Source organism: Chanos chanos, chromosome 1 (assembly GCF_902362185.1).
Source record: "Chanos chanos chromosome 1, fChaCha1.1, whole genome shotgun sequence".
In the NCBI taxonomy this organism is placed as follows: domain Eukaryota; kingdom Metazoa; phylum Chordata; class Actinopteri; order Gonorynchiformes; family Chanidae; genus Chanos; species Chanos chanos.
Genome location: NC_044495.1, coordinates 33,037,211 through 33,059,090, shown reverse-complemented (window position 1 = coordinate 33,059,090; position 21,880 = coordinate 33,037,211). Strand labels below are relative to the sequence as shown.

The 21,880-nt window shown below is 41.1% G+C and overlaps 1 protein-coding gene across 1 annotated transcript in view; it reads left to right on the top strand.

The window, feature by feature from the left end:
* Window positions 1–21,880, top strand: part of prom1a (prominin 1a) — a 47,106-nt gene that overhangs the window by 4,403 nt on the left and 20,823 nt on the right. The window contains exons 2-4 of the mRNA XM_030777949.1: window positions 12,883–12,941; window positions 13,969–13,995; window positions 16,462–16,667. Of these exons, the coding sequence (XP_030633809.1) occupies window positions 12,883–12,941; window positions 13,969–13,995; window positions 16,462–16,667 (292 nt within the window). The remainder of the gene's footprint in view (window positions 1–12,882; window positions 12,942–13,968; window positions 13,996–16,461; window positions 16,668–21,880) is intronic.

Below are 21,880 nucleotides of genomic sequence, written 5' to 3'. Positions count from 1 at the left end.
GTCTGGATGCGATTAAGTTTTAAAGTTTGGGGAAGCTCTAAATCTCTCTTGCGCTCACGCTGTGGGCCATAGATTTGCCGCACCACTCAGCACTGATGTATTTTATCTGTTGGCTTGGTCAGCTGCCAAACGACAAGACCACTTTAAGAAGATTACAACCTGTCTGCGGCATGGAAGCAAGCCCGTTTAGATGCGTGATTAGGAAAAGATGGATGTTTGTGGAGAACTGTGTGGCCATTATGACAAAAGAACAATAGAGATGATATGTGGTCTTACTGTATCAGCCTATGGTGGCAGTGTAGATCCATGTTATGGCTGATCCAGACAGGGAAGAAACGGCCAAGAAAAGGTCCCTGTTAAATAAGGCATGTTCTCTGTTTTATACTTTGTCTATTTTTTCTAAGACTGAAAAGACTAATGCTTTCTGCTCTGAGACAATGTTAGGGATTCTTCAAATGTAGGTAAAGGATTTCCGCTGAGGGATTTGAGAAATCAGATCATATACGTTGATTTAGGTTTCATTTTGTCTGTCTGTGTGTCACTGAAAATGTTCTGCTTTTAGGGAGCTTCTCCGATATTAAGCACGGTTTACGAGACAAGAGGACATCTCTTTAATGAAACTTACTTACTCTCACTCTCTCTCTCTCTCTCTCTCTCTCTCTCTCTCTCTCTCTCTCTCTCTCTCTCTCTCTCTCTCGCCCTGTCTATCTCCCAGTTTTCTAGAAGGGCTGGTAGAAGCAGATTTACTCTGTGCTGTTTGCCCACTGATACTTTATGGCAGATAGTTAAGCTTCCACTCGAACAGTCTGGATTAAGCCTATCATAACTGTACAAGCTCATGCTGCTTTTGTGACAGTCACATTTACATTTAAGACTTGGCAAGAGCTTTTCTATGCCGCCTCGCATCACTGTGGCATTATGGGATATCAGACGGTAGCCCTGCAGGTATTCTGTTACATGGGAGGATGAATGAAATGGCTATTTTTAGAGGACCACCATCTCTCTATCTCTCTCTCTCTCCCCATCTCTGTCCCTATCTATCTATCTATCTATCTATCTATCTATCTATCTATCTATCTATCTCTTTAACTCTCTCTCTCCCTTTCCCTCTCTCTTTCACTCTGCCTTTCTCTGTCTCTTCATCTCCTATTTGCAACACACACACAAACGCACACATTTTCTCTCTCACTCTTTCTTTGTGTAGGTTGGTTTTCCTCAGTGAATGAGACAAAGCATTGAACTCAAAGGGAAAGAGAAAGCACATGCTGAAAGACTTGGAATGAGCCCACAGTTATAGGCTATAGCATGTCTTATGTAACCAGATCCTTTTTGTAGGGGGCAGTAGCTATTCAGTCCTCTAAATCAGCATTCAGAGGTGTGTGTGTGTGTGTGTGTGTGTGTGTGTGTGTGTGTTCAGAGCATAACCTTAACCATTGCCAATCAATAGCTTTTAAGAGTTGGAAGTGGGTTTTTTTCTTCTTCTCCTGAAAATTCAGATCTTTAAAGTAAAAACCGAAGCTTCAAATCCCCTTAATGAGGCTATATCAAGCAGTCACATATCTGAGGAGCTGCAGGCGGTCTTAAGATAAGGGTTTGGCATTAAGATAGTGAGTGTCTTGGGTGAACTCCAGGTAATACTGTAATGCCAATGGTGCCAGGTGCATGCGCTGCCAGGGTTTTGAGAGGGGAAGAGGGCATCGCCCAGGGGAAAGGCTGCTACAGATTTGGCACGTTAAGGTAGCTCAGATGTAGGTCAGAGTGGTAAAGAAAAAAAGTTTAAAAAAAAAGCGAAAGAAAGAGAAAAAGAAAGAGAGAAAGAAAGCAGGCAGGAAGCATGTGGGATGAAAGAAATATAAATTTAAGAGGATGAGAGAGACAAAGGGAAAGAGACAAAGAGAGAGAAAAATAGATACAGTGACAGAGACTGAAGCTGGCATAGACTGGATTTTGAGAGGAAATGAGACTGAAGGCCATGATGAGTACAGAGAAGAGAGAGAAAGAGAAAACAAAGAAGAACAAGAGAGAGAGCTAGAGAGAGAGAGAGAGAGAGAGTAAGCCGAAGAATGAATAGCTTTTCATGCGCCCCTCTTACATTTGGTTTGGATGACTGCATTCCCTTTGGGAGCTTGGTAGACATTAATGACAAGGCCAGTTGTCATTGCAAATCTAACCCGGTTTAGTCTGTTCTTACGTCACAAGGAAACATCAGCCATGCCACATATTCCAGCATACGCAACACGGGCCCAATGTAAATATCACTGTCCGGTGTTTATTGGAGAAAAAGTAATGGGGTTGGTCTAAAATCTGATATGAGTTAATTCAACCTGTATATGTTCAGGTACCTGTGTGTGTTCAGGTACATCTGAGGAGGAGGGGAATCCTACATGACGTAAATTCATATTGTGAAGGCTTCCTTTTCAGTGTGTTATAATTCTGTGCAATTAACAGTATCTATCGCTAAATCACATCAAGATTATAAAATGGAGACAGTTTATACAGTACCACCTGGTCTGTCTGTTAGCCAGGATGGACTTTATCTTGCATTATGATCAGTCATCTGTGATCAAATCCAACCACACTGTGTCTCTTTCAGTCTCTGCTGGCTAGTTCTCAGAGGACACGGCTGTTTTCATCTTTTTTTGTCACTTGAATGGAAGCTTTTTTGACAGTGTCACATGTCATATTTTTACATGTGCTCCTTTCTGTGTAACCTGCCTATGGAACTAGCATTGTCCTCTATGTGTCTCATACAGCAACCGGTAGGTTTATCAAACACTCTTCCTGAACCTGGAAACAGTGTGGACGGAGATGGTCTCCACTGTGGGTGAGACAGTGCTGTACTCCCTTTGTAGAGTAGCAACCACAGTCAAGGCATCTCTCTCTTTCTCTTTCTCTCTCTCTCTCTCTCTCTCTCTCTCTCTCTCTCTCTCTCTCTCTCTCTCCCTCTCTCTCTCTCTCTCTCCCTCTCACTGTCTAAGCCGGTGTGAGTGGTCTGGATTTAGACACCTTTCCCAATCAATAACGCCTCTGAACTTTTATTTATCTGACTGTCAGCGTTACCATAGCAGCCGGGTGTCAGACACAGTAAGCGGATGTTAATCTAGAGGGATTGTGTTTACCTGTCGCTGAACGAGTACACTTAATTCCTTACACTGTCTGTATCCTGGTTGGCTCTGAGAGAGAGACCACAGATCAACCCCCCTGCCATGAATCTCAGACACTGGATTTTCCACTGCCTCCACACTGTAGGAAACAGAGCTCCTTGGAGATATATCCACTTCTGTGTCAAATATTCATTAGGTGCATTCTCCAAGTGCCCTGTCCCATTAGAGTAGGTGTTCATGTATTATTTGATAGTGATGAGAGTGTTAGCAGATATCTTTGTAAGGTAGTCATTGGTGGCTTAGCCAATAGCAATTGAATAAGACATAAAGCCAGTTTTCTCCAGCACTCAGAATGTTCCAGTAGGCTCCATGTCCTAGAATTAGGAGTGTGCTACATAGGAAAGTTTTCTCCCTGCTTTTGAAAAGATCCAGACAGAAAGACACATGCATTTTGGATTTTGGAATGATGGATGCACAAAAATAATCACCTTTGATAACTAACACAGTTTCTGCGGCCCACTTCATTAACCTTGAATGTGGACCTAAAAATAATACAGACACATTTCAAAATCAACAGTAAAGTAGGCCACGTAGTTTATAGTGGGCTGACCCACTGAGATAGATGACAGTTTGCTTATGCCAGAAAGACACATGACATAATCTAGTGTCTTATCATATTCTCTGTTTATTCTCCGCTTCTTAATGAAACCATTGACAAACTAATGCAAGGAAGACTGTGCATGTCAGGAATTGGAAAATGACCAGTAGATTCTCTCCTCATTTGGAGGAAACTGTTGACATTAAACCAATCTGAGTATGATCTTTCTTGACAGCTATCAGAGTATCCAGAGCTTTGATCTCTACAAATGTCAACACATTTAAACAAGTGGAGCTCCATCCAGTTCCAGAGACCACTCACAACAATGTTGTTTTCTTATTATTGACTTAAGTTTCATTTAGAGTCATAAATCTTTGCTACATTCTCCAATATACGTTATATCACAAAAAACAGATGTTCCTGCTGTTCTTGCCATATAAAATCTCGGCACTGTCTTTAGGCCAGTCAGCCATTCTTAATGAATTTAAAGACTCTGAATTCTCATTAAGGCAGATGTCCCTTTTGCTCTCCATAAGGTCACTGAGAAAGACACAGCGGTTGGTTAGATACCTTACTCCAGTTACAGGTCTGCAGAAATCTGCCTCCTCAAAGTGCTAACCAGAAACTTGGCACGTTTACTCAAGAACTGTCAAGAATGCCGCCAGCTCAAATAGAATGAAGTACCAGGCACAAGTGGATTTAGAGACAATGAGATGAGAGGATTGTGGTTGAGCAGATTATTTATTTTGTTTCCAAATACGATTTCTCAGGAGTATTCTATATACCGGTCTCCAAAGGTTGCATACCATATAGATTTCATCTTAAACATACTGCAATGCCTGATGTAGCAAACACTAACTGGTCAGTTTGGCATGCAGTCATATTTTAAATCAAGCACTGTAGTGTTTTTCTGAAACAAATACTTGTAGGAACTGTCACCTTAAAGACTGAATCCTGCTGCCCTGAGCTTTGCCTCAGAAACATCTCTCTTTTACTTCCTCGTCTGTTTCTAAGAGAAGGGACAAACAGGAACAGACGGTGAAGGAAGTATCCCCCACGAGAGAAAACTTGTCTGAAGTTGACACTTTTCCATTTGGTCCCTTTATGTGTTTGTACAGAGTTTCATCACAGTAGTGAACATGTGTGTTCTCAGTCGTGTTTCCAGCCTTCTCACCAGGCCTGGTCTTAATGATTATCATTAATAAGGAAATAAAGATGCAACATTATGGAAATGCTGCCTCTGAGGGGATCTCCCACAGGGAGAGAGGAGGACTCAATGGAGTGAAGAAAACAAGCCAGAGAAAGTTGCATTAATCAGCTGGTTCTGTCATTTTTTTCAGGACCCATGACAATTAAACACATCTCGTGGAGAGAAAGACGGTTGCCCGTTGGTTGTTAGTGTTTTGTTTTGTTTTTTTAAGCCACCATTTGGGAACACTGTGGCCATCAGTTATTGATTTTGGGGAACTTATGCTCTCCCATGGATAGACAAAGGTCTCAGCTTTAATTCACTTACTCTGTGGTGTCCTTCACACACTCACAGTCACATTCTGCGTACACACACACACACACACACACACACACACACACAACTCACAGTCTTCTTAAAGGATAAAGGATCCCAGTGGAAACAGTGTCACACAGTCTACCTCTTTGTGACACTGGAGGCCTTCAGCTTGTCTTGAGTAGACTGTGTTGAATTTTCTAACTGTGGGTTAAAACCACTGAGGCACTTAATGCCTTTTTTATTAGCACTGGGGTATTCACATGAAAGAGCAGATTGCACTTTTCTTATCTCAAGCTTTCAACTCTGCTTTCGTCTCTTCCCTTTCTCTCCCCCGTCTCTGTTTTGCTGAAGCGAGAGGATTCTCCTCTCCGTGGTAACTAGCTCCGTGGTTACCATAAAGGCTGTTTCCTTTGTGTGCTCCAATTGTACTTGATGTAGTGTGCAGAGTATGGTGTTTACTCTCCGTGAAGTTCACCAGAGAATAGATTTCTCGGGTAGATGTTCCACTTGTTCTGTCTCTGGGGCATGATGGAGCGTATTTCTTATGCTCTTACAGACATCATTGTATTGAAAAGTAACGATTTTGACGCTGTCAACTTTTGAATAAACTCACGGAATACATCCGTCTGTTGGGTGTATGTTTCCTTCAGCATAAGACTTTGATGTTCACGTTTTGACACATTTTGACATTTTGAGTTTCTCTTCATGCAGACTCAACTTTTATAACCCCCCAAAAAACTTTTTGAACTTAATATTTTATAATTTCATCCGAAGAGACGCTCAGGTTTTTTGTTTGTTTAGGTTGTCTTCAGGCTCAGCTGGAGTTTTAGATTTCTGCTTCGTTGCTTTTAGACCTTTGGCAATCGGGAGGATTCTCGCCTAACTTCATGTTCTTTAGAAGTTATCTCACAACGACTGAAGTGAATTCTGCCTCTCCTTCCCTTATGCTCCCAATAGAGGTGATAGAGGGTGAGTTGGACTCTGTCTCCGTCAGAGCTGTTTGCTGTGTGTAGATAGCTTTGTTTGGAAGAGTGGAGATGGCTGACAACATAGTTAACCCTTATCCTGGAGCATCTCATCTCCCAGGGGCTTTTAGCATACATATGCAGAGGAGATAGCTGCACGGAAAACTGCTATGGAAAGGGATCTCTCATCTATACAAATTCTGATGTGTAATCCTATTATTCATGGATGTCTTCTAAACTGTCTGTGAGTCGTTTTTTTTTTTTTTTTAAGCCCACGTAAGTATTAAAATTTGACTTTGCAGTTGATTTGTTCTCCCCTTTGCCCTATGAGAGGAAATTCATACAAAAGGAGCCTTGATGTTCTCCTCTCTCCTTCTCCCACCCTCTCTCTCACTCTCTCTCTCTCTCTCTCTCTCTCTCTGTCTGTCTCTCTGTCTCTCTCTCTGAAATATCAGCGTCATTGAAGAGTTTTTGTTAATAATTGGAGTGTCTGTCTCTGAGAGTCTTGACAACAGACTGTCAATGTTGAAATCTCCAAATAACAGTGAGTGTTGTTTAACATATGACCATGTTGATCTTGAAGGGTTTAAACATTACGCTGACTCTAGCTCTTTGACACATCAGAAAACGACGTGTTCTGTGTCTTCTCAGTCTTGCGTTCTCACCCACATTTTGTTTGTAATGCAGAGAATTACACTGAGAGATTTTTTTCCCTAAGGAAAATCTGTCCAGATGTGGATGATGCTTTCTTCTCTGGAGAATAGAGACGTCAGGATCATTCTCCCGTTTCCTGGCCCCGGTGCCCTCTAATTCTTGGGCATTAACAAAAAGCACATCTTAAGTCTTTCCAACTGTGATTTAGTAAAAGGCAAAATAAAGGATCCCATATGAGTTGACTGTTAAAATAGACCTGATGATTTGAAAGCACATTAAATTCAAAAGATCATTTTTCACAGTACTTATAAATGAACAGTGCTTTAACCAGATCAGAAATACCCAGAAGACAATATCAGTTTGTCTGAATTTTTGTTTATTTTTTCATCCCCTGTCTGAGGTATAGTGCTGCCCCATAGCCAGGTTTAATGTATAAGTGCAATATTTGAAATTGCTCCACTGATGATAGACACTCGTTTCAATTCATTACACAGCACAGCTAACTGCACTGGAGCATAGGCATCAATCACATCAATTAAGCAATGAGGCTATCTTTAGACTCCACACGCTTACACACACACAGACACACACACATGCACAAATGCACACATGCATGTACACATACACATCTGCAAGCAAACACACACACATATGCATATGTATACACACGTACATCCACACTCACTCTCTCTCTCTCTCTCTCTCACACACACACACACACACACACACACACACACACACACACAGGATAGCTAACCGACCTATTTTGATAACGGTATGATCCACTATCACATTTGTGATCAAAAACAGTGTAAAACTATAAGTTGTATTGCTAGTGTTATGCATCTGAATCCTTCTCTTTTTTTTGAGCTGACTAATCTACATTGCTGTCTTAAGAATATGTTGTTGTTTTTTTAAAAATATTATCTGATTATCTGGTGTGATTGTTGGTCATCACAGTAGTCTGTTTGTATCTAGGACATTGTTCCTGTCTAGCACAATGGTCCTTTTCCTGTTCCCACCTGAGTGACATAGTTTACTGTGTTTTAAAACTGGTCTGGCCACTAGCACAGTGATTTTTTTCTAACCGAATGATGCATTAGATACATTCCTCTCATCTCTCATTTTCCCTCAGGAATGCCCTGCGTGTATGAGACTAATGTCATGTAAAGGAGACGTGGTTCGCTTCTTTTCCCTGGTGTGACATAATAATGTAAATTGTTATGACTTACAAATGTGTTCTCACCTGCATATTTCTGTCGCCACCTATGGGAGATCTCCTCATAAAATATGCATAATAATACGATTAAATGTATAACATTTTTTCGAATGAATTCACTGAAGAAAGACTCAATTCCCCCGTGAAAATAACACTCGGCACCGCCCCCACTCTCCTCCCACACAAGTCAAGATATGGTTACACATCTTAAGGGAAACTGTGGGGGTGTGAGTGAGCATCACGCTCGATGGATGAGTGAAGAGGTGGATTAGAAGAAAGGAGAATTTGTGTAGCGGTGAATGGGATGAAAAACAGGAGTTAACGACGAGTTTTCTTTCATTGATGAAGAATCAATCAGAAACCTGTAGTCTTTTCAGGGAGGAATGGTACACTGAGACCCCAGCAGAAAGGGGAAAAGCACCTGCAGCGTGTAGCTGGCAGTACAGTGAGCTAGTGTGTAAGTGGAGGAACCCATGAGGCCGGATTGTTTTAGCACTCCTCTCATCCACAGGCTTCAAGCTCTTCAACTGCTCTCTGTCAAAGGAACGTGCCTGTGTGTTTGAAACAGTGTAAATGTGTGAGTGAAAGGAGGAGGGGGGAAGAGAGAGAGAAGGAGGGAGAGAGAGTGAGAGAGAGAGAGAGAGAGAGAGGGAGTGAGAGAGAGAGAGAGAGAGAGAGAGGGAGAAAGAGACTCAGGCAGGATGTCTATGGCACAGTAAGCATTATGGTGATTCTGCAGGGCTTTAGTGACACAGTACGCAAAAGCTGTGACATATTTCCACACACACAAACACATACCCACACACACACACATACACACACGTCATCTCCAAACAGCTTTCTCTACACTCTCTAGGGAGCCTCTTTGAAGCATCAAAATGGGACTGTCAAAGCAACTCAAGACTGTCTATATCACCACTGTCTATATTACCACTGTCTATAAACCTACAAATAACTGCTAGCACAAAATCCATTATTTGGAATATAGGAAGAGTTATTGTTGATTTAGGGTAAGTTTTAAGTCATTTTAAATTGACAAATGGAACTGAAAAGAGACACTCCATTAACCAGTGCCCTGTGTGGAGATGAACCGTGAACCGTATTTACTGTTATTCAGTGGTGCTCTGAACTCTGAACCTTTCTGCTGTTTACAGTGTGATCTGAAAGACCTATGGAGGAATGGGAGTACATGAGTACAAGAGGATTTCACAGATAGAGAAGTAAAGGTGGGAGAAGGGAACGAGAACGTCACAATAAGAGGGATTCACTGTGCGTTTGTGTGGTGTAAAGCTTGAAATTCGATGGCCAGCATGTCAGTGTTGGGCTGTTTCACATTAATGTGTCCCAGACGTAATGAGCTGTATAGACTGATGTGCAGATGGGTATAGACAAATGCAACATAAATAAGGATGGACAGATAGATGAAGAGACCAAAAGGAAACAGGGTAGATGATTAGAAGAATACACGTCAAGATGGATGAACAGATTGAATGGATATAAGTTGTTTAGAGGAATGAATGACGTATGACAAAAGCAATACATGGAGATGTATGTGGCTGGAACAGGGTGATGAAGCCCTGGCGATCCACAGTAAGCGATGAGCAGCTGGAGTCAGTGTGGAGTCTGTGTGGAGTCTGTGTGGAGTCAGTGTAGAGTCAGTGTGGAATCTTTGTGGAGTCAGTGTGGAGTCTGTGTGGGAACTGTGTGGAGTCTGTGGAGTTTTGTGTTATTTAATCAGGGCACAGCAGAAGGCTGGATCAGCACTAGTGCACTGCCAGATGAAGCCCATGGACCAGTGCCTCTCTCGACATGCAGCACCAACACACAGCTCTATGTGTGTGTGGTAGACACATGAGTGATGGTAATGTATTTATAGGTGTATGCTGGAGGGCGCTCTCTCTCTCTCTCTCTCTCTGTGTGTGTGTGTGTGTGTGTGTGTGTGTGTTGTTAGAAGACAGTCTGTTGGAAGAGTATCACATAATGTGATCAATACATAATGAATATGGACAGACTTGTGTCAACCTCTCCTAACTCTCCTCTGTCTCCAGTCCCCTGTTCTCTCTCTTCTCTTGTTATTCTATTCACCTCCTCTCCTTTCCTCGCCTTCTTACGTGTTCCTTTATTGATGTATCTCTTTCGATCTCTCCTGCTTTTTCTCTGCCCATTTCTTTACTCGTCCTCTGAGTTTATCGTGCTCTTCTGCTCTATCTGTCCTTCCATCTTCTCCTCTCATCTTCTTTTGCTTCTCACCCTCTTTCCTCCTCTCTTTACACTCATCTCTGTGTTTAAAGGGATGAAGCTGTCTGGAGGTGACAGATGTCTCTCTCTCTCTCTCTCTCTCTCTCTCACACACACACACACACACACACACACACAGCTTGTAATGATCAGCAGTAGTACTATGAATATGATTAACTGATTTTGTGCTGTTACTTTTTCAATCCTAATTCAGTCCATAGTTGTTTTGATCAGAAGCATGAATACAATTAAACTCTCATTAAACTTGATTATGTCATTGAAAGAAATAATTCAGCTCTGGGTGAGCTGATTAGACATATATTTAATTAGAAATATCAGTTCTGCTAGGCGTACTCTGAATAGCAGTGATAATACATTTTATTTATTGTTTGTTTGTTTGTTTTTCACCCAGCCTCTGAAAAAGCTTGCCAATAATCTTGCTCATAGTGTCAATGGTCGAATTACGCTTGTTCAAGACATTAGCTGAATATGGGCAATTTAAGCATAGCAAAAATTTTGTAAACAAAAGCAATCAGTGTTGGTCTTACTATGCTTTTTTCATGTGTGTGAACTCACTTTCCCTTTAAAAGAATTACACATGAGCACTGGCCTGAAGGTAGAGACATGAGGATGTCTGTACTCAAGGTCAAACTAAACTTCCAAATCAAAACTAACAGTCTGTCATGGGCTGAGTGATTACTGCAAGACTGCATGTGTGTGAAAACTTTTTGGATTAACAATATCTTACATGCTCTAATCTTCTTTTTTTCTTCCCAATGAGAATGATGAAACCACCTGCAATCCTTTAGAGTAAGCCTGCCAGTGACAAGACGGGGAATACTAAAAAGCTTGATTTACTTATGAATGTGTGTCTGGTGGATATTCACATATAACTGGCCGATGATTAGCATCTGCTGAGTCATGAAAGGTCACGGTTTGGGGTTCTGACGCTGAGATTGTCAGAGGGCTTGGAGTTGAGCTAGCCGTTTGCAGTTTCTCATTCAAACAGATTCAGGGGAACTGTTACACAAGAGTGTATGAGTGAAACGCATGGAGAGAATGTAGAAGAAGCACCTCATTAAGGCAGGTCAGTTCTCCTTATAGTCTAGGCTAAAAGCACGTTCCCCCCCCCCCCCCACTTAAGTTGTCCATTTTTCCCTCAGAACATTGATATGTAATAAAGAAGCAGCTAATGAAGTGAAAGCAAAGCCTTGAGGAAACTCCTTTAAAGATGCAGTCCAGTCATGAATAACAGATTGGCCGTCTTGTCAAAGAAAAAGAAAGAACAAAAGAGCACGTGTCTTTCAACCCCCCGCCCCTGGATACAGTCTTAACGTTAGCACTTTTTTTTTTTTTACCCCACAATCTCTTCTACTGCTCTTGTTGGGTTGAAAACCCCTGCATTGCACCAAGAGGAGGGGAAATCTCCCCCTCCGCATCTTTCTATCTCTCTCACTTCATCCCCCTCTTTCTCCGTCAGAAACTGTTCACTTATTCGTGGTGTGTGCTGTTGGTTACTCTTAAACCTTTTCAATCATTGCACACTTTTTTTTTAGACATGACATTTCCAATGATCTTGCATTATGCCGTTATGGTTAAGAATCTCATCTCAGTATACTAAATAACTGCCCATTAGTAACTAAGCAACAGCCACAGAGAAATGCATAGTGGTAGTGTTAAGATGTACATTACACTTACAGGAGGGTTAGGACAGGGTTGAGATTTCATTCAAATGTTCATGTTCTATTTGAATTTCCAATTTAATAATATCATCATTGGCTATATTGATCTGAAAAAATACCTTGAGTTTGCACGTATGTAATACGCATCACAGGGTTCCACCTGTTTCATGTGTGGGAAGATTTTTCACTGAGGAGAAGATAGGAGTGTGTCTGTGCGTTCGCTCCAGCAGCCTAATCACTGATGCTGACACCTATGATATGTGAAACATAAGACAAGGGTAGTGATAACCTTTCCCTCTGCCAGCTGATCTGTGCTTGTGGGCTTTGAAATGAATCTCATTACTGGATGTGTATGAGTGTAGGAGGAACCAGTGAACCGTACACTCACTCCTCTCACACCTTTTCTCAGGTCTGAACTCAGCAGGTCTGCTACTTCATTTTAACTACTGGAGTAATCGTAATCGCAGTTGTCCAGTGATCGTAACGTTCATGCTGTATGACTCTCTTAAGAATATGTTTGAGGTATTTGAGTAAACATGTAGCACTAGTTTGACTTTGGTTCACTTCTTCTGCTAATTAATTCATCTCAGTGCCATACTGAGGACAAGCCCTCTGTGTACAGTTATTGGAGAATATTCTCAAAGGACACTTTGTGAAGTTATTTGGATATTTTTGATACTAGTGAAAACAAATAAAACTCATTGATTGATAAGACGTTGCTAGGGCAGAGTCTGTAGTTTTGGGGGGGGGGGGGTCTTATTTGTCTGTTTGTGATGACTGGAAATGCTCCTCCACAGTGGGAGCGTTTTTGGTGCTTTCATGCTGGTTATGAACTCACTTACGTAAGTGTCACTGACAGCTCCGCCGTGCAAGGGCCCATGCTCACACTGACTCTGTTTTCTCCTGTCCTTTCAGATCTCGTCATCCGAATCGTTGAGGATGAATTCGGGGCTATACAATCTGAGTACCAGAAGGTAATAGTGTGTGTTTTTCTGTGTGTGTGTGTATATGTGTGTTAGGGGGCGCTGTCTCTCAGCACCTATTCTAGACTAATTTGCTAATTGTCTGTGAAAGTTGAGGAGAGAGCCTTCCTTGTTCTGTGACTGTGCCCTAAAGAGCTCTAATTGCTACTGGCATCAACACCCATAACAAACAAAGGAAGGAAGAGTAAGTTTTGTTCTACAATAACAGGTTCTAATTTAGCAGTATTTTCTATTGTTTCCCTTGTTTTAGTCACTATTTTTATCAGAATGGGAGAGATTTAGGGGGGAAAAGTCAGTAATAAAAACAAAAGGGGGTAGGCTGACAGTGCCATAGCAGTTGCGGTGTGGTGTTAAGGGAAGTGGGTTAGTAACTATTAGGTTATGGGATTGGATCCCAAGAATAATGGTGTCCCTAAGCGTGTCCCTAAGCGTGGGATGTAACCTCAGAGTGGCTCTAGGGGCATGCTCCTGAAAGAGTGAGACACAGAGAGTAAGACTCCTAAGTCACTATGAGTGAGATGCTCACAGTGTCAGTTAAAAGAATACGTGTAAATTAAAGTTAGGGATGGGATGTGGGACATGGATGGTGTACCTGTATGTTATACACTTGATGGTAGAGAGCAATTAGGATGCTCTGTTTCGCATTGTATGTCAATACCTATAGGAAGTCCATGCCTTAAACTGTTGCTTCCGCAATATAGAAGTTTAATTCTCCTCACCTTGTCAAATATAGGTACAAAAAACTGGGTAAACTCCAAATAAAATAACTTAGTAAATAAAAACAACTCATGTTGTACACATTGGGTTATGGGATTGGAACACACTTATGCCTTAAGAATAGTTGTATTAAGCAGGTTTCCAAATTTTATTAAGTATTTATGTTGCTTTTTCTTCTCAGTTTGACTGCTTGACCATCTCTCCTGCTTGTTTTTTATTTATTTATTTATTTGTTTGTTTTGTCTTTGTTCTTTTTTTCTTTCTTTTCTGCATGCTTCTCACCATCTGGCCCCTCCCACAGCCAGAGAACATTGTTTTGACACTGCAGGTAAAGTTTGTCCTTAATCATCGCCCCTTACCTACAATACCCACCTAAAAGCCACAAACTCCTCCTCTACTTTATAATCCTCTTCTTCTCCACTCAGACAGGCTCTAACCAGTGCCCTTTTCCCTAACCCCCACACACATACCCACTCAGCATACCCTGCCTTTCAGCCCCCTTTACCGTCCATAACCAGTTTTGCACAGTTTCATCCTAACCTTCTTTAATCACAACATGACAAGTATCTTATTGTAGTCATACTGCAGTACGGATTAGGAGACTGTCCATAAAGCAGTCTTACCATGTTGTTACTGCTACATCCAGCACAGAAGATGGAGTATGTCTAGTGTATTTTTCAACAGGAAATCTGTCTTCCTGTTTTGAGATGTCATGTCATGTTCAAGGACCTTCTGCACAAATGATGCTTTTTTTTAATAAACTACTTGTAGAGTTTTTATTACACCTTTATAGACTAAACCCATGTGTGCTGAGTTGAACTGTTGTTGTTTCACTGTAACTGCATGTCTTGAATAAACCTCTTTTTCTCTGTAATTTGGTCCACAGAGAGCCAGAGATGCCTCCCTCTTAAATTATGGTTTATTTTTCACCAGTATGTTAAAGCCCAAAATGACTCTCACTGAGGCTGAATTACAGGGGATTTCTGTGGCAGCAGCTCGATTGCACTGTTCAGTCCCCCTCAGCACTTTTTACTCTAATCCCAGTCAGTCATTCTCATGCCCAGATGAGCCAGGCTAAAGCTGCCATGTGCTGATGTAAAGGGAGCTGGGACCAATCAGGGATTGACCACACCAACGGCCAATTATTGCTCAGATCGGTCAGGACTCGCCCTAGATTTGACATCTCTGTTCAGGAATAGGTCGGTTTTGAGGGTTTTAGGTTAGTTTTAAGGCTTTTGGCTAATATTAGTTTTGACTTTTTTGGACAATAACCAAGGCAACTTATCCAGACACCTTTGAGGGATCTAGTTACCTCCTCAGGGGGAGATACTCTCTGTGTGTTTTTCTGTGGAGCTATAATCTCTGTTTCGTCACCTCACATAACAGCCCGGTGAACTCCCTCCACAGGCCGCTGTGCTTTGGTTTGAAAGACTCATGGGAAAAGAGTGACACATTCACCGTCTCTTATGGCTCAAGTGCCTTGACTGACAATTAGCTGCTCCTGGTTCCCTCCTCAGCTCTGCTCAGAGTCAGTTCATGACTCGCTGTGTGTCATCTGCCACCTTCAGTGAGGGATTAAAACTTGGCTTTCAGAAATGAATGGCAGTATTATAGTTCTTTGTTATAACCATATAAAATACCATAATCTGTCCGTGAGGACATCTCTCAGAAGTTCCAAAATTGGCTGAATTTGATGGAGAAGCTTCATAAGCTCATTATGTTGCAGTGTAATGTGACCATGCCTGCCTGTAATAACTTTAATGATGCAATGTGACTTTGTCATGAGGAATTACATGCATACAGGATTTCCAAAAACCGACTCCAATTTCAGACCCTCGGGCCATGAAAATACGAGATTTGCAGGGGGTTTTTTTGTTTTTTTTTGCAGGTAGCAAGAGGGAAAGTCCTTTAGAGACAAGCAGCAGAGCTTGTGAAAAGGATTATAATGAGGTGGAGTTAGTAATAGTGGCCTCAAGAGAGCCAGAGTCACTCAGACAGGAGTGATAAATCTGGGCAAAGACACCAGCCTTGATAAAACCCATTTAACATCACTGTGACACGTTACCTGCTCCTTGGGAGTTGTATTTCCCTTTTTCAGTATCAATCATTGCACAGGTCCAAACCTGTTATTGTGGACCGTTCTTGATTAGAGGTTAATGCTTGGATGTTAACCATCTGTGTGAAAGTGAGGAACTAACAGTGGCCACTGCAAGCATTTTGTCCCGCTTGCTTTTAAAAAAAAATATTTGTGCTATTCAAAATGAACCACTATTTAGCGTTAATGAAATCAGTAGATTTGAATGTGTAGGGTTTCTGTTTGGTTTTGGTTTTAGTGTGGAGTTTTTCAACACTTCTAGTGAACCAGTTTAATTTACACACCACAACCCTGACCTCTAAAACATACAGTCGAGTTGGGCTAACGTTCCTTTAGGACATCGTAGCATCTTGTACTGTCATCACCACTAGCAATCACAATCAGTAAGATCGTTTATTACTGCCATGTGCATCCATGTACATCATAATCAGTTATACCACTGCCACAATTTATTTTTTATTTTCTTATACGTTTATTAATTGTAAACAGAAGGTTTAATCTATATTGTGTATAGCTGATTGTTGTATAGAATCCTCTCTTCCCCAGTGTGTTAACTTGTCAGACCTCTGAAAGAGCGAACATTAGCGAGCCTTCCTGGAGCACATTGTAATGTGTAAACCAAATAGAAACTTGCTGGTTAAATGTGTAAACCAAACAGAAACGACTGGTTAAACCCATCCTTTGGTTTCTTTTGTGCAGGTGATTTACTATGAGATAGGCTTCGTGGTATGTGCCGTCTTCGGACTACTGTTTGCCGTGTTACTGCCGCTGGTCGGCCTGCTCTTCTGCTTGTGCCGCTGCTGTGATAACTGTGGCGGAGAGATGCACCAGAGACAGAGGAAGAACGCCGAGTGCCAGAGAGGACTGCTCACGACCCTACTCTTCACCACCTCGCTCATCATCACGTATGTGTGCGATTTCTTCCGTACGCAAAAAAAACCCTGAACAATTTCATTTTACATCGTGCTTCTTAACGTGCCGATACTGTCGGGTTTCATCGGTATTGTAATGGTGATCCAACATGTATTTAGCATTGAGATTTCAATCTCAACCATAATGAAGGCTCAGGTGGAAAATCACTATTTTTTCAATGTCGGCTTGCTATCTGGGGACGCTCCTGTCCGCCAGGAATAGGAATAGGATTATTCTCCACTGATGTGGGTTTTTTTGTTGTTGGTTTTTTTTTTTTTTTTTTTTCAGTTTCATTGACTGTTACCAATCAAACTGCAATATCTGTTAGATGAAATGTCATCACATGAAATGGCCTTCCCACAACCCAAATTGCATCTAGCATCCCGCTTCCTAAGTGCACATGGGAAAATGCTTAAAATAGCTCCGTCTTTTGAAATAGCATCTGTTCCAGCACGACAGAAAGATGAAACCAAAACTTGTCACGCTCACTGTGTTGCCAACGGTAGCCATATTATACATTGTCCAGACACATAATGAACAAGGACGGGTTTTCAGCCAAAGGCGGTGGACTGAACTTTTTTCTTGCTTTATACCTTTATTTGACTGGTACTTTATAAGAGATTCCTCAGCACAGACCTTGGTGCTGGGAGATCGGGGTCACCACAGAATTATTAAATCTCCTAGGCCACGAGGCGCGGCAGCGCACCAATTCTAACAAAGCAATTACAGAGACAGAGACCTGGAGACTGCCTGATGTGCAGCTCTCATGAGAAAGTACATAGCTGAGGGAAATATATAACCATTTACTGAGAAACACAATACTAAAAGCTGGTTTGTGAATGTCACCCTAGAGCTTTTCACAGAGAAAAATGAATCTATATCTGTAATACTGTATTGTTTCATGGATCAAGGTTTGCAGTGGAGAATATACTGTGTGAAGATTATAGTTCGTGGAGACGTGGTCTTACAAAAGCGTCTATCCATATCATTTTCATTTATCGGGTCATTTTATACGTGAAGGGCCCAGAAGTAATGTTTAAGAGTGGAACAATATTACCTATTTGAAGCCTATTACAAAAAAATGAAAAATCTTTCATGGTCCATCTAGTATGGCTGAACTACAGACTTATGAAGGAATATAGAGAAGTTACACAAGCATTTTTGGTTACGTGATAAGTGGCTCTATTAGCAAGTTTACAGATGTCTAGTTCATTTCAAACTAAGAATTTTCTTATTTGGATTCTTGCTCAACATGTACATTCCACAACTTGTCGTGACCTAAAATTGACCGCTCCAGTCCTGTGGAAAAGCATTGTCTTTAAAGACAACGCATAGTTTGTGTTTGCACCAGTGTCTGAGAAACGAATGGCAAGCCATGGCTGTGACGGACTGTCAGGATGCTTCTGCTACCATATCTTAATCCTGTTTTATTATCCAGAGACGGGGAGGAGGAGAGATTTTCATCTCCACTGAACAGCCATCTACAGTCCTAGTTTGGCTTGGCTGGATGCCTTCATTTCCCAAAAGCATCTTTAACCTAAGATGATTGTAGAGGTCATCTTAAGAGGCATGTTTAGTTTGCAATGTGTTTCCCAAAAGCATCTTAACTGAAGAAGCTATTGAAAATCATTATGAAAGCAAGAGCGTAAGACTCGTGGCAAACTATTGATTTATCTTTAAACGTTACCTTATTTAGCCTATGTTTATAATTACTGCATATAGAAAATGAGCCCACTATGTAGTGTTTGTCAATACTACGATAAATATAGGCTGAGTGGACGAATAAGCGCTCCAATGGTTCTCGCTGAGAAAAATAAACAATAGTTTTCTGAGAGTCGGATGAAGCCGTGTGCAGGTTTGAAAAGGAGATTCTATATTTAAAGTCATGGGATAGGCCTGATCTAGGACTGAAAAGCTAGTCCTTTCAAAGATGCATATCTTCCCTATCTACTGCAGCAGAGAATTAGGATATGGAGAAAGATTCTGTGGTATAGTCACTGTATTGTCTCTTTAATCCTCCAGATGTTACGCTGATGATAACATGACTAGTGCGAACTGGTTTGTTGAACTGGCTGTTGCATGGAAGTAGCAGGTTTTTTACTGATCGCTCAACAAGTCTGATGCTAAACCACTGCTTGGCTCACACCAATCAGCCGAAGCATATCAAAAGCTCATTCCACATTCCAAATCACTGAATAAATATTAATTACTTAATAAATATTTGAAGTAAATCTATTAAGATCAACATTACGGCAGCCAGTGCACATCTACTTCATAAACAGTTTTGCGTAGCGAATGAGCTCCTATCCATTAAGGCTAAGAAGTGGTGCTCGGTTCAACATTAATTACACACAAAGGGTATTTTAAAATATAACATGGTACTCCCATTCCCCGTATGAGTAACGAGCCCATTAAAAATGATGAGATGCATCTGTGAATATGTGGTGTGTCTAATTCAGACTCATTTATGCAGTGTCCTGCTGTGTATGGGGAGCCAGTAACTCTTACAGTTTCTTTTTTTCTTTTTTTAATCCAAGTGTGAGTTTGTGTATGCTCTTTGATGGGCATTTCTACCAATCTGCTGTCAGAAAAGGGAAAACTCAGACTTACTCTCAGTCGTTTGAATTTCTGTTGTTTTCGGTCTGAATGGAGTGTCCAGTCTTTGACACTGACAAACCTCCGCGCTCTCTCTCTCTCTCCCCCTTGTCTTATTCAAGTAGTGCTGATGCACAGAGCTTAACTTTGTGACTTTTATGTTGTTCTTTGTATTTTTTTTTTTTAATCCGTATTTCACAACATTAAAACACTGAGGCATAACTCGTACGGAATAATTAAAAGACTGACCCAGTTATTGAGAGGAGACAAGTTCTCATCTGCACAGTGCTGCTACTGAGAAAAAAATAACATCTTTCTCATATATTCATGTTGGTGATGGGCAAACAGTATGTGAACTCCTCAGACATGGAGGTTTGTTTTCTTCTTGGGCATTCACCGGAACAACCTAACACAGCAATGTTCTGATAAAACCCAATGAGATCTAGTCGCTAGTGACTTCATGTCAGCCCCATTCCTTCGTTATTTATCATCAGCCCTGAAGCTATACAGTTTAATACGATTTGTGTAGTGGTGATGAACATATACATGTAAATAAAGGCAGAGTGCTTCTTTGCTTTGTGGTGTTTTAATTTATGCCATGCTAAGTTATTATCAACCTTCTTATGAATTTTAAAACTGCCAGGATAGTTTACTAAAACATAACCTCTTTTGGCCTGTTACATTTAGTTAAATTCAATCAAGTTTTGTTATGAGAGTTATTTATGATATTTTATTTTTCTCTCATCTTGTTTTCAATTTGAGGTCACATTTTCATTCAGTCCTTTATTTGGCACCTGTGGAATCACTGTGTGGATGTTTGGTATCTCAAGGCAAAATCAGGTCTTCAGTAACTCTACTGCTGACACGATGACTGCTTAGATTCGACATCATGCCCAATGAAAACTCTTCATTTGTTCAAACTCTTCCCACAGTATTGGAATCACATGCGACTTTTTATAGCGAGAGATCATCCAGAGTTCACTAGTCTGACTGGTCTGTTGTAGGGCTAATGTGTCTAAACACTCTCACTCCTGCTCCAGAGGAGTGGCGCGGGCTGGAGACTGAATCCCATGGACAGTGTGCTGCCTTGGGCTGGATGACCTAGCTTGGCCCTGGTTCCTCTGGCATCTCTGGAGCTTTGTTTGTAGGCACATACATATAGTGCAGTGTGTCAACAAGAAAGTGGCCACTGAACAAGTGGTGACTGTCTCTGAGTCACTGTGGCACTCTATTGTTTATGGTCCATTGTATAATGTAGTTCAGCCATGAAGAAACATGCAAAACATTGTGATTAATGGGGTTTGAAATTGTTTCAGGTTTGCATTTAGGGTGAGTAGTGTGTTATGGCTGTTAGATCAGTGTTCATTTACTGTAAGCACGGTAGAGCACAGATTTTGTGTTTCTATAATGGTATTGTGTTTCTGTTTTGATGACTGTCAACATATAACCGTGATAGTAATGAAGTAGGTGACAGGGTATCTGTGAGTGCCTGTTTTTCAGAGTGCTTTTTCGGGTGTATGTTTTATGTTCTCTGCTCTTTAATTATTCTGCATGTGTTTTTGTTGTTGTTGTTGTTGTTTTTTAAACCTGTCACAATCCATTCACTGCAGTACTTTTTTTTTCTTTCTATTTTACAGTGTGAACCATTCTGCTGAGTGGCTCATGTAGTCTTAACATCAGACGGCACAGCTTTTGTCTGTTGCTGTCAGGTTTGACTGTTTTAGAAATTTTTAAGTGTTCCCTGTTTTTTGTTTTTGTTTTGTTTTGTTTTGTTTTGTTTTACATTGTGATCTCACGAGGTCGGTTTGGTCAGTTTGAACTCAGTTCTGGGTCATATGAATAGATGATCCTGAAATCGAGCTCTTTGAATAGTCTACAATATTTGAAGCTGTGTGATGCCCCAGGCAGAAAATGAACAGTAGTTTGCAACTGAAACTTATAAATCGTCATCTTAGATCTTCATGACCTGCTTTATGTTTGTGAAAGATGCTTTGTGTGTGTGTGTGTGTGTGTGTGTGTGTGTGTGTGTGTGTGTGTGTGTGTGTGTGTAGGGGTCTGTGGGAATGCTCCACTGTCAGTTACTGGCCCTTTCTTCGCACACAGTGAAGCTCAGAGCCCTAAAGCTGAAAAGGGATTCTTGTGCGTGACTGAATAGAAACATAGCATCTGCAACATTTACAGTCATGTGCTCTTAACTTTCCCAGAGAGACATGGTAAAGTGTTTCCATGGCATAATTTGTCTGATTGTTGGGGAATGAAGCTGCTGCTAAAAAACACACAACTGCATGATGCTCAGATGGACTGGCGTCTTTTTGTTATCCAAAAAAGAAAGGCAAATGAGAGAGACAGAAGAAGAGAGAAATGCATTCTTGCATGTATGAGCATCTGTGTACGTGAGCAGCTGTGTGTGTGTTTGTGTGTTTGTATGTGTGTGTGTGTGTTTATGTTTGTGTGTGTGCTTGTCTGTTTCTTGTGGGCTTGTCCTTGTGTTTATGTGCTGACGAAAACATTTGTGTGTATGGTATGTCATGTGTTGTGCTATGCCCTCCTTCTGTCCTATGTGCGAGTGAAAAAGAGAAATTATTTTTCTTTCACTTCACTTAGCATGATC